Raw genomic sequence first — 12,568 nt, forward strand, 5'->3', positions numbered from 1 at the left:
ATAAGTGATTATGGCGCATAAAAGCTTCCCTGCCGACCGAGAGTTCAAGTCCCTGCTGCACAGTTAATTTGAATTGGCCTGTCTTTGTCCCTGCCCCCTCATGAAGTATGATCTGATTACAAGGGTGAGCAGTTACAACGGGGGGCGCCCGGGGAATGATTTGTCTAACAAAAGTGATCTTATTTTTGAAGGGCCAAGTTACGGACACTAACCGGAGACTGCAAGACGCCGGGAAGGAGGTGAGAGCTTTGTTGTCACGTCAGCCTGTCTTGTTGCCAGGGCGGGTAGAGAGAGGGGTTAGACGGAACCTTGCCGTGACCTCGGGGTTAATTGAGGGGGCCTTGACCTTTTGTGACCTCTGCTTATGTAAGGTGACTGCCCAAACAGAGGAGGTGATTCGCTGCAGGATTCAGCAGAGGAACATGGCTACCACAGTGGAGAAGCTGCAGCTATGCATACCTGGTGAGATGTCTTGTAACCAGTAAAATGTGTATTCCTGGTTAGATGTGTATACCAGGTGAGATGAATAAATCAGGTTAGGTGATGACCCGGTTAGATGTCATCGCAGCCCATGGCAGAAGCTAAAGCTGTGGATCCCAGGGGAGCACAGTACATGTCCCTGGTGAGCAGACCAAACTACACTTGTGTGTACCAGGTAAGATGTATAACATCCCAGACAGGTATACCAGGTTAAATGCAGAGCAGCCAAAGCAGGGGTTCCCACAGGTGAGCTATAATATACAGGTTACAGAAAAACAGCAGTGTGTACTAGCTGTATACCAGGTTGGACTGTACCAGGTATGATGTAGTAGGTTTACCAGGGGAGTGCCACCAGGGTAATGCATGTCTAAACCAGGTGAAGGGGTTGACCAGGTGATAATAATGTTATTTAAGCTCAATTCATGCTTTATCACGCCACACACTCTAAATCTCACTCCCTATGTTCCGTTGTGTATTCCTTTGCAGTTCTAGAAATGTACAGCAAACTGAAGGAGCAGCTGGAGTCTAAAAGGTATGAACTGTGTATGTCCTTGCCTCACCCAGTTCCTTGTCCTGTGGTGCACAGCAGTGTGCTTGGCTGGAGCTCCACTGTCCTGGGGACACGGCGCTTCTGGGGATCGACCCTGCGCACTTCCCTCATACAAACAGGAGAAGGGCTTCTGTTTACATGTCGATCCGCGAAAGGGGACGTTAAGTTCACTCTGAACCGCAGAATAATGACCCTTCCTTGTCCATTAATGTCTGCTTAATCAGTCAGAAGACACCATGAAAGAGCTAGCCGTTCAAACGCAGGACAATTGACCTTATGTGTGCCCTTCTTCACAGGAAGGCCCCGTACACAACAGGGCTGTCACGGCCCGCAGCCAAATGAAGGCAATCAGTGTAGCGCCCCTCTCCCAGCACTGTGTGTGTGTGCCTGTGTGTGTGTGTTTGCATGCATGTGTGTGTGTTTGTCTCCTCCGAGCACTAATGACCTGGCCGGGACATGGCCTAAAGACACTTGTTGGGATTCTCCCAGAGTTCACATCGAACACACACGGGGAGACCCAAACGAACACACACAGACACAAAGGCTTCCAGTACAGACACACACACATCCTTCATATAGCCTTTTTTACAATGCTTTATTGTGGCATGTGTTCCATGGTTCTAATCTGTCCGCTTTCTGTGGTTCTAAGCATGCCGTGACGTTGTGTCTGTAGGTACTATGCGGCTCTGAAGACCATGGAGCAGCTGGAGAACATCTACATTCCCAGGGTGAGCCAGTACCGCTTCTGCCAGATCATGGCAGAGAACCTGCCCCGACTGAGGGAGGAGATCAAGGAGATCTCCATGTCAGACCTCAAGGACTTCCTGGAGAGTATCAGGAAGCACTCAGACAAGATTGGAGAGACCGCCATGAGACAGGTAGACGCTCGGAGCCGACCAATAAGAATACCGTGGATGACTCCAACTAGATACAATACCATTCCTGCTTTGTGTGTACCTGGCGGTATTTACAGGTTGGACAGCTGGACAGTTTGCGTGTCAGTGTGTGTGCGTGCACATGTATGTATGTATATGTGGGTGCATGTGTGTTTCCTTCTGACTGGCGTCTCTGGCTCTCCCTGGCTCCAGGCGCAGCAGCACAGAACGTTCAACAGTGCGGTGCAGAAGCAGGCCAGCCTGGGCGACACCAAGCCACTGTACTCCCTCAACGGACGCACCCCCAACCAGCACAACGGGCTGGCCCTGGAGGAGGGGGGCGAGGAGGAGGAGGAGGGTGATGAGGAGGTGCGGGGCAGATCTGCGAGAGATCCACAGGTCCTGACAGGGTTGCCAATACTCACCTTACTCCTCTATATCTCCTCTTTTCCACACTGAAACATTGTCCTTCACTCTGTAGAAACCTGATGCCGAAGTGTACGTATGTAAAAGCCCTGCCTTATTGAGGGGCCGATTTGGCAACCCTGCCATGACTTTTCCAAATATGGCTTTGATATGAAGTCTTGATTTGAAAATGATTCTTCAAATGACTCTGTTATTTCCCAGCTGATTTGAATGCAGCATGCGAAAGCCTTAAGCCAGTATTGCCCTCCCACAGTTCTGGGAGGCCACGACAGTGTTGAACCTGTGCCGTTTCCCCACAGGTGTTAACGGCCCAGGATCTGGTGGACTTCTCTCCAGTCTACAGGTGTCTCCACATTTACACTGTCCTGGTGCGTATACCCAACGCCAAGTCTACTGAGAGATCTGATCTTGACCCCCCCCTACCAGTAGAACCCTTACATCTAATATGGGTGTACTCTCTCCTCACCTGGTGATACTTTTTACTGTACGCTATTCACATGAGCAAGACGTGTTCTACAAATCTTCCTGAGTGTGATGCAATAATAGTAAACCCTGGCTGAGTGGTACAAGGCTAAGTTAATGGGCGTAATAGAGCTGTAATTAATTAAGGTAATGGATCAACAGCCAAACAAACGGACTGGCCAGTTGTGGAGGGACTCGAGGGTTCCATTGCCACTTAACTTGACACCCTAATCCCCTTGAGTGTGAATAGCTCTGAGCCTATTGTTGTGAGCTCTTTGCTGCCAAACAATGGCCATAGGCCCAGCAGCTTAATGACATTCTTCAGTTTACCATAGACAGCTTAGGATCAGGCAGAAAGACAGAAAGAAAGAAAGACAGAAAGAAAGACAGAGAGTGAGGCTGTTAGTTGTTGAGGAATTGTATTTTGTCCAGGTACAGGCCATGGGGTCAAAACACTTCATGTGAATCCTGAAGTTTCATTGAGTTTTAAAGTGTTGTCGATTTAGCTCGCTCGGGTGAGGTGAATCCAGGTGAGACTCTGACCTTTCGGTGTGCCTCGTTAATTGTACTGCGCCGGGGGAAATTCATCATGGAGCACACCTGAAACGTATCAGCGGACCTTAGCTAAAGTGGCTGTGAAAGGCCCCATCAGATCTCTCAACTGTTTTCCTTCATGCATCAAGTGATCCACCCCAGCAGCAGTGAGCTGGGTAAGGCCCGGGATTTCCACAGTTTGGATTGGGACGGCAGCCCCTATTACTGGAAGAGAGGAACGATTGGGTGGGCGGAGAGTCTGGGAGGAGGGGGGGGGGGGGTGGAGACTCAAACATCGACATCTTCTCATCCAGTGTGTGAACGAATCCCGCGGTCTTCAAATGAGCGAAGCCTCGAGCGTTTAATAGGATTGACCGAGCGCTCACCTCCCGTTCGCCGTGAAAGCCCCCCCCCCACCCCCAGAATGGGGCGCGCTGGTGCATTCATGTTGTGCACGAACTGCCGCTCATTCAGTGGGCGACGGATGAGTCAATGGAGAGCGCTTCACCCTGAATAGACGCTTTAATGAGAGGACAGGGACTTCTGACTGGGCCAGGCCGAGCTCCTGGATGCACACACACACACACACAAACACGTGCGCAATCTCGCACACACACGCCTCCTTCCCACAGGGTTAGAGGAGGCACGCTTGTGCAGGTAGGAAAACATTCGAGCACACACCGCCTCTGCTCTGTAGGCAGGTGGGGAGCTATCTGTACCCGTGTTAAATCATTGTGTTGAACCCATTCTGTTATAGCAGTTGCCAGTAGAAGTTAATCTTATTGGAGCGAGGGCCCCTGCCCAGATCTCCTATAAGAACAGGTGTGGTAGATATGCATCTGTTGAACTCTGAGGAGAGGCTCGTCCCACAGATGCCCTGGAGAGATAAAGAACGTCATGATTAGAGTTATGAAAGGCTGGAGCCAGCTAGCACACCACAACAATGCAGCCTATAAGTTGCTGATTTCTCTCTCCCCCCCTGTCTCTCCCCCCTCCCTCTGGCTGTGTCTGTCATAGCTTCTCTCACCAGTCGAAGCGTTTAGATTCAGAACACATCAACGCCGAGACAGGCGGTTTAATTAGGCCAGTGTGATGGTTTTGACTGGAATAATGAGGGCTCCAGGCTTTGTTGCGTTTGGATCAGACTGTTACTGTTGCCCCTCCACTGTTGTTAGTAACTTCTCAGCCTGGATGCCCAGGAGGCTTGGAAGGAGGTTCTGGACAGGTCTCTGAGACACGGCTCACGTCTCCCCGTCTGTGCCGTGTCTGCCAAGCAGAAAGGCTGTGGGGGCTGCCTGTCTCTAACAGACACAGTCGGCTCTGTCTCCAGAGACTTGAACTGCTTGAACTAGACCTCGTCAGGGGGTTACAGAATGTCATGAAAGGTGTAGCCATGTCTAAGTGTTGTCACGGAAACGTTATTCGCCGGTCATAATGATAATGATTCTGTGGAAATGAATGCACTTTGAAGTCAATTTAATCTAATCAGGTTGTCTCGGCTGCTGTTGTACGTTGACAGGGTGACAGAGAAACATTTGAAAATTACTACAGGAAGCAGAGGAAAAAACAGGCCAGGCTCGTACTGCAGCCTCAGGCTAATATGGTGAGTATCACAAACACGCACACACCTTTTCATCAGCCGGTTTGGACTGGATGTGTCGTCATCTTCATCTGCACCAGGCCAGCCACATCTGTCTCTGTGTCACGACTTTGTCCTCCTGATCCCCAGCACGAGACGGTGGAGGGTTACAGGAGGTACTTCAACCAGATCGTGGGTTTCTTCGTAGTGGAGGATCACATCTTGCATGCGACGCAGGGACTGGTCACCCGAGCCTTCACTGATGAGCTGTGGAACATGGCCCTGTCCAAGATCATCGCCGTGCTCCGCACGCACTCAGTAAGAGGGCACACACACACACACTCTCTCTCCTTGCACACGCACCTGGCTGGCGGGAGGGAGGGAGGTGAGATACTAAGTGAGCGGCCTGTGCCATGCATAGCGCAGTGGGGTCATGCAGAGCTGTGCCAGGGTCTTTGTGATTGAAAGGCCAGAATGAGCAGTGGAGGTCGGGGGGCTAGGGGCCGAGTCCCAGGGCCTTTGTTTGGCCCTCAGGACCCAGGCTGTGAGGCCCGTTAGCATAATCCCTGCTTGATTTACAACTGACTGGGCCCTCCAAACACACTCTTGCTCCTGCAGTGGGGAATATGCAGGCTTAATCTGCTGTTATTGTTGCAATCTGTCCTCATTAGGCTCAGCTGAGCTCTCCGTCAGGTCAGACTGAATGGGAGGCTGCTGAAAGGAGCCCACCAGGACAGGGCGACCTCCAATTATCATTCCAAACGCCTTCCGGCCTTCTAAATCAACCAGCCCTCCCCCAGCCCCAACCTCTAGTCCCCGGGTTCCAGCCCCCGCCTGGGCCCAGCCAACCAAGACACGGCTCCGACCAGGACCTTGTGTCCAGTCTAGGAGACCTGCTGACCCTAAGATGATACCTGATCAGAGGGGACAGAAGCAAAGTTTGTCATTCACTGTTGGTCTTGTCGGAAGTGCATCTAGTAGGGGTGTGTGTGTGTGTGTGTGTGTGTGTGTGTAAGGTGTGTAAACATGGTGCCCGAAGACTGCTGCTGTGTGTCACACCCTGGGCTGTGCTCATTTAGCCTGGTGATTTACGCCCCTCCCCGGGCCAGGAGCCAGGGACAGGCTCCATATGTCAATGTTTAACACCAGCAACACATAGAACCCCAGGGCCATAAATCACTTCTCCTAATGCCCAGAGAGGCAGAGAGACCTGACTCTGCTGGTCAGAGAGAGAAAGTCCAGGATACTTCAGAAACTTGACCTCTTGCAGGGAGCGAGAAGAGTAGGTGGGGTGGGAGGGGCAAAGAAGAGAGAGAAAAGGAAAAGGGAGAGAGAGAGAGAGAGAGCGAGCTTCGACCCAGTGCGGCGTTCAGCTGTGTAATGAGAGTGTATCCTGATCCTGAGGTGGTGACAGGTCAGTGTTTTTGTGGACGAGCGCCCTGGAGAGAGAGAGAGAGAGACAGGCTCAAGTTCTCTGTATTTATTTTCACTAGCTCTCTCCCACTTTGCTCCCCCCCCCCTCTCCAATATTGCCTGTCAGAAAAGTCTAAAAGACTTTGACCTGTGCCCCTCCTCCTCCTCCCTGCACCCTTGCCTAAACATCAAATGTTCTCGTCCCCTCCAGTCCTACTGCAACGACCCAGACCTGGTCTTGGAGCTGAAGAACCTGATCGTCATATTTGCAGACACGCTACAGGTGGGTTCCCCTCAGACGGACACGTGCCGACTTCCTGGATGTTTTAACCATCCCTGGCAGGCCGGTCGGTATTGGTGAATGTTTGTTTTCTCTCCCTCCCTCTCAGGGCTACGGCTTCCCAGTCAACAGGCTGTTTGACCTGCTGTTTGAGATCAGGGACCAGTACAACGAAACCCTGCTCAAGAAATGGGCCGTGGTCTTCAGGTGAGAGGCCCTTCTCCCCAGCCACCTTCGCACCACGGAGCACGACAAACACAATCGCTCCTGTCGCCTCCGATAAACCAATCCCGGTCTCTTCCGTCGTGTCCAAGCGACCGATTGCGAATTCACCACAACGTTATTTCTAAGTCGGTGTCTGAGGTGATCCCCACGCGCTTGGGACTGACATGACTGGAGGCTCACATGCTTTAACCGGTCCACTTGCAGGGAGATCTTCGAGCAGGACAACTACAGTCCCATCCCTGTAGACACGGAGGAGGAGTACAAGTATGTTCTCAGCAGGTTCCCCTTCCACGACCCAGAGATAGAGAAGGTTGGTCCCACTCCTCCCCTTGTGTGTATGAGTGTTTGTGTCGCTTTGTAATGGCCTTACATGGCCAGAAACACTGGTCTGAACTCCATTTCCTGGACTGAAGGTGTAGCTTCATGCTCATTGGATGAAGCGGCTTCTGAAGTTGAACTTCAGTCATCATCCTCGATCCGATGCGTCTCCTGTGGAGGAGTCTTTGTTCGTTTGCTAAGCAACGTTGTTGGTGTTGTTTTGTGACCGAGCAGCAGCAGTTTCCAAAGAAGCTCCCCATGTCCCAGTCAGTGCCTCAGATCTACACCCAGGTCAAGGAGTTCATCTACGCCAGCCTTAAGTTCTCAGAGTCTCTCCACCGCAGGTGAGAGGCACACACACACACACACACACAGCCTCACAGGCATGCAGTGACACACAGACCTGAAGGAGTGTGTGGAGAGAGGCTACATTCTACACACACACACACTCCCACTCACAGACAGCAGCTCGAGGTAACAGCTCGTTACAACATTCTTCTCACACCTAGTCGTTCTTCTAAAGCCTTGCAGGTGTTCAGTGTCTGACTATAGTGGGGGTTTGTGTCAGTGTGTTACGAGAGTTATTTTTACATCTGTATGCTACACAGGTGTGTGTGTGTGTGTGTGTGTGTGCGTTTGTTAATGTTTTGTATTCTTGCTCCATTCCCCAGCCCGTTCTCTCAGATTATGTGTGGTAGAGTTGTTGTCACACAGCGTGGTGGGAAACAGCAGTCTGTCTCTCACGATACACTGACCCATCCCTGTTCTCTCCCTGAGCCTGCCCATACTCACAAGCACACACATGCACACACACTCTCTCTCTCTCTCTCACACACACACACACATGCACACACACTCTCTCTCACACACACACACACACACATGCACACACTCTCTCTCTCACACACACACACACACTCTCTCTCAGCCACACACTTGTCCCAGCCCTGCTGCCCCCAGCCACTGGGTCAGTATTTGTTCTCTTTAAGCTCTGTGGTATCTGTGCTTGCGTAGGGAGAGGAGGGTCTGTGTTGTGGTAGTCACCAGCCCCCCAAATCCTTTCCCAGAGGGACTAGGTATTGGTGGTGGGGGCTGGGGAGGGTCAAGCAATGTCCAGTCCCAGTAGCAACACACACACACAAACATTCAGTTCCCACTCTCTACTGTTTACAGTCTGCCCCTCGGACCTGGCTGGCCCCAGCATCACAGGGATGTGGGCCTGTACTTAACCCTCCACTCACAACACACAACCTCCTGTCATACTCCCTCCGACACCACTGCACCTCCTTCCTCCTTGTCCCTTTCTTTCAATCCATCCATGAATCCATCCCTCCCTCATAAACCTCTTCTATCCTTCTCTCTATTCTCATAATACGGCATCCTGTCTGTGTCTCTTCAGTTCTTCTCTCCATCCATCCTTCCTCCCTCCTGTAACATTCCTTCCTCCTCACCCTGCCCTCTCTACGCTCCCCTGTTGATGGGTTTACCAAGTCCCATAATCCCTTGTGATTCCATATCGGAGCCCATCCAGTAGGTCCTGTTGGTTTAGTCCAGCGTGTGTTTAGTCCAAGGGCAGCAGAGCACAGACCGGGTCAAACCAAACACAGAACAGCAGAGTAGAGTATACACAGAGGGAGGGATGGGGGGGGGGGGGGTTTGACCTGCTTGTTTTCACTCTGAAGACTGGTGTTGTGCACTGCTAGCAGTACAAGAGAGTCAGTGTCTGAGAACTTGGACAGATTGAGGCCTATGTTGGTTTGCACACCTGAGCCCCCCCACACACACACACACAGACAGTAAACATGTCATGCACATTCTGTCTCTAACGCACAGTCACAAACCCCCTACTCTTACCCCCCAACTCCTGTCTGTATTGTCAACACACACACACACACACACAAGTGGTACACTGTTAACAGAAACCGATCACTGTTTAGACTGCTTTAATGAATCACTGTTGGCAAAGGCATGTTAGCCTAATTGATTAGTTTAAAAGGTAAATGGATGTGTATAAAATCAATGGGTTTGTGTACCCATACATTTAATGGATTCAATGGGTCGTCGTGGTTTTGTTGTTGTTGTTGTCATGTGATGATTGAAATGCTGCAACACTAAGCGTGTTGTTTGTGTGTCCAGTTCCACAGAGATCGATGACATGCTGCGTAAATCCACCAACCTCCTGCTGACCAGGACGCTGAGTGGCTGTCTGCAGAACCTCATCAAGAAGCCCCACATAGGACTGACTGAGGTACACAACACCACCCACACACACACACTGCACTGAAGTACCAATACAGAAGCAACACTGGGCTCAAGTGTGTGTGTGTGTGTGTGTGTTGCAGCTGGTCCAGATCATCATCAACACCACCCACCTGGAGCAGGCCTGTAAGTACCTGGAGGACTTCATCACCAACATCACCAATGTGTCTCCTGAGACGGTGCACACCACGCGCCTGTACGGCCTGTCCACCTTCAAGGTACCTGCTCCCCCCGTCAGCTCGGACCGCCTGCAGGGCCTAAACACACCAGGCTTCCTCCTGTGTCTGCTTATCAACACGTTTTGGATAGAGAGTGATGGCTGGATTGCTTGTATTACAACTGGTTCAGGCTGAACACGAATGAGTTGTAAAGATGTGTATGATTCTTTTTTCAACATTGCTTGATTGTGTGTGTGTGTGTGCGTGTGCACCAGGATGCGCGGCATGCCGCTGAGGGGGAGATCTACACCAAGCTGAACCAGAAGATTGACGAGTTCATCCAGCTGGCGGACTACGAGTGGAGCATGCCCGAGTCTGACGGCCGGGCCAGCGGGTACCTCATGGACCTCATCAACTTCCTGCGGAGCACCTTCCAGGTGTTCACGCACCTGCCGGTGAGCTAGCCACGCCCCTCCAGCCTCTGTCCTCAACCCCCCCCCCCACTCCCCACCTGCCCGTGCCACAGGGAACTCTGGGAGATGGAGTTGGCATTCATAGTGATGTTGTTGGTGTATCTCTCCTGTACCACACCTACGTACCGTTCTGTGAGTTCATGTGACTTCTATCTGTTGTGTTGATGGAGTGGAGTTGACCGCTGCTTTGAGGTCATGATTAGCCTACTGTAGCATGGATATAGGGACTCTGGTTTATGTACGTGTGTGTGTGTCAGTGTGTTGTCAGAGTTCTGTGCTGCTTCTGTCGTGGAACCCTCTCTGTATTGTAGCAGTCATACTGACACCAGTGAAGGAACACAGTGAGTGGGAGCGATAGCACAGGATGTGTAGGCAGGGATCTGCAACACACTAAACACACACAGACATGCAACCGTAGAAGATGAAGGCACCAGTGGAGTAGCCTGCTTCTTGTCTGGGAGGACCTGGCCGAGCTGAAGGAGAGCAGTGTTAAACTGGGCTCCGGGCCGTCTAGTCCAACCTAAACCCTCTCACTCTCTCAGCTTGCTTGCTTGCTCTACTGTCGTCTGTCATCTCTCTGGCTTCTGTGTGTGACTTTCTGTTATCTGTATAGGAGTGTCTCCTCTGTCTTTGTCTCTCTCTCTCCTCAGTGATGCATATTATTGATTTGTTGATTCCTTTTATCAATGGATTGATTATTGATTTTGACTTTGACTTCTGCCAAGCATGCCAGGTGTGTGACTCTTCCACTCCTGTCCATTTATTGTTGCCCTACTTTCTTTCTCCTGCCCCCCAACCCCCCCCCCCCCCCCCCCCCCCCCCTTCCTGCCCCTATTTCAATCTTTTGGGGGGGTGTTTCTGCCTCAGAGTAACAACAATGACCATGCAGCCATGTCGGTAAGTACCCCTTCCCTGTCCTGCCCCTCCCTGCTCCCCATGCCCTCTTGCCTCTACCTGCTCTCCCCTCCTTCCCCCACCCCGCCCTGCCCCGCTCTAGCCTGCTGTGCGGAGGGATACGCATGCTCCTGTCAGTAACGTCACTGTGGACTCTCTCCAGGCTTGTTGCTTCCTCCACCTGTGGTGCCGTGTAGTCCAGTCAGCTGGCTGCCAGCCCTGGCAGAGCAGAGAACAGCAGAGCAGAGAACAGCAGAGCTGCTCTAGGTGCAGGGCTTTCTGTAGGCTGTCCACAATGAACATTGATTCATTTGTCTTTGTTCAATATATGCCTACGCATTATATTATATATGAGATATTATTTCGGATAGATTAAAGGCATGTGACTTATTGCTGGAACAGCAAATGAAGCAGTGGCTGCCCCATGCAGTAGAGACACTTATAAAGACCTAATAGTTTGGCTGTCAGCATTGGGTTGTTGGCTTGTTGATTGATCGACTATTGTATATGGAAGCTTGCCCAGGAATGAGAATGTTGGAGATTGGCTTCTCGTGTTCTACCATTGTTCTCATTCCCTTGTAGAAACAGTGAGAAGGTTAGGCAGCAAGCAGTCATTAACTCAGGCTTTGAGCCAAACAGCCAGGCAGGCAGCCAGGGCGTCTTCAGACCTTCCTTTCCTTGGCTCAGTTAGTCGTGCACCTTTACACAGCAGCTGTGGAAGTTTCATGTAGACCCTGGTCTAGGACCAGCTAACCTTATGCTCATCCTCACCAGCATCATTAGAACAGACTAAACACACAGCTGAACCTGGACCAGCGTCCAGAAGCAACATCATGATCCCTTTCTCAACAAGCCTGTAGACTAGTGCATGCTGGGTGATCTACCGAGAGCCTTTGCGCTATGTTTTGTTTTTTTCATTTTCCCCCCACCCCGATCAATCCTCAATTTAGTGGTAGTCTGTCTAGCAGGTCTCAGGAGAGATCCATGTTCTCGATCAACCTTTAACCCAGTTTGGAAGCTGATCTGACGCTCTGGGCCTGAAACGGACTGGCTGGCTGCCTGTCCCCAGTCTGGCCCCAGTCTGGCTGTGGCTGGCTGTGTGGAGGAGAAAACCCAGACCCCTCAGACCGTCTGACAAGTCTCTGGGCCAAGGCCTGGTCTGGTGCTAACGTCTAAATCTGCACTGCAGCATCAGCATGCCTCCACACCTCTCTCTCTCTCTCTCAAACACAACCTCATACTGACCTTCAGCGCCACCGCAGAGATGGTCTGACTGGCCCATCAGCCCTGGTCCAGAGCAGCTGGAAGACCCTTCCTCACCCTCCAGAACCCTCCAGCCCACTAATGACCAGCCATAGAGATAGTCCCCAGTCATACAGTGTTCTTCTGCACACCACTATCTCTCCTTAACTGTCCCCACATGTGATGACGATGACATCTGCTACTCACAGCCTTCCTGAAGACCCAGGGTTGAACATGTGCAGAGGTCTCGACGACATCCTGCCACTCTCATGGGAAACTGACTCCGTCCTGTGCTGTGCCTGTTGTGTGTTTGAACAGGGTCAGGGGTGTGTGTGTATATGTGTATTTTGGTCTTGAACACATGTCGCTGACAATACTGTAAGTCCGATCCATAGCTTGA

At 51.4% G+C, this 12,568-nt stretch overlaps 1 protein-coding gene across 4 annotated transcripts in view; it reads left to right on the forward strand.

Annotated features, from left to right (window-relative positions):
• exoc6 (exocyst complex component 6) overlaps positions 1 to 12,568 on the forward strand; it is a 30,355-nt gene that overhangs the window by 9,588 nt on the left and 8,199 nt on the right. For 2 of the 4 annotated variants that reach the window (XM_047032056.1, XM_047032057.1), the window contains exons 3-17: positions 192 to 239; positions 372 to 462; positions 967 to 1,012; positions 1,704 to 1,908; positions 2,119 to 2,304; positions 2,631 to 2,699; positions 4,847 to 4,930; positions 5,057 to 5,224; positions 6,531 to 6,602; positions 6,709 to 6,806; positions 7,029 to 7,134; positions 7,377 to 7,486; positions 9,279 to 9,390; positions 9,485 to 9,619; positions 9,835 to 10,014. In XM_047032056.1, coding sequence (XP_046888012.1) covers positions 192 to 239; positions 372 to 462; positions 967 to 1,012; positions 1,704 to 1,908; positions 2,119 to 2,304; positions 2,631 to 2,699; positions 4,847 to 4,930; positions 5,057 to 5,224; positions 6,531 to 6,602; positions 6,709 to 6,806; positions 7,029 to 7,134; positions 7,377 to 7,486; positions 9,279 to 9,390; positions 9,485 to 9,619; positions 9,835 to 10,014 — 1,710 coding nt within the window. The remainder of the gene's footprint in view (positions 1 to 191; positions 240 to 371; positions 463 to 966; positions 1,013 to 1,703; positions 1,909 to 2,118; positions 2,305 to 2,630; positions 2,700 to 4,846; positions 4,931 to 5,056; positions 5,225 to 6,530; positions 6,603 to 6,708; positions 6,807 to 7,028; positions 7,135 to 7,376; positions 7,487 to 9,278; positions 9,391 to 9,484; positions 9,620 to 9,834; positions 10,015 to 12,568) is intronic. The other 2 variants (XM_047032058.1, XM_047032059.1) reach the window with 1 other exon arrangement.

The sequence above is a fragment of the Hypomesus transpacificus genome, chromosome 13 (assembly GCF_021917145.1).
Source record: "Hypomesus transpacificus isolate Combined female chromosome 13, fHypTra1, whole genome shotgun sequence".
Classification (NCBI taxonomy): Eukaryota; Metazoa; Chordata; class Actinopteri; order Osmeriformes; family Osmeridae; genus Hypomesus; species Hypomesus transpacificus.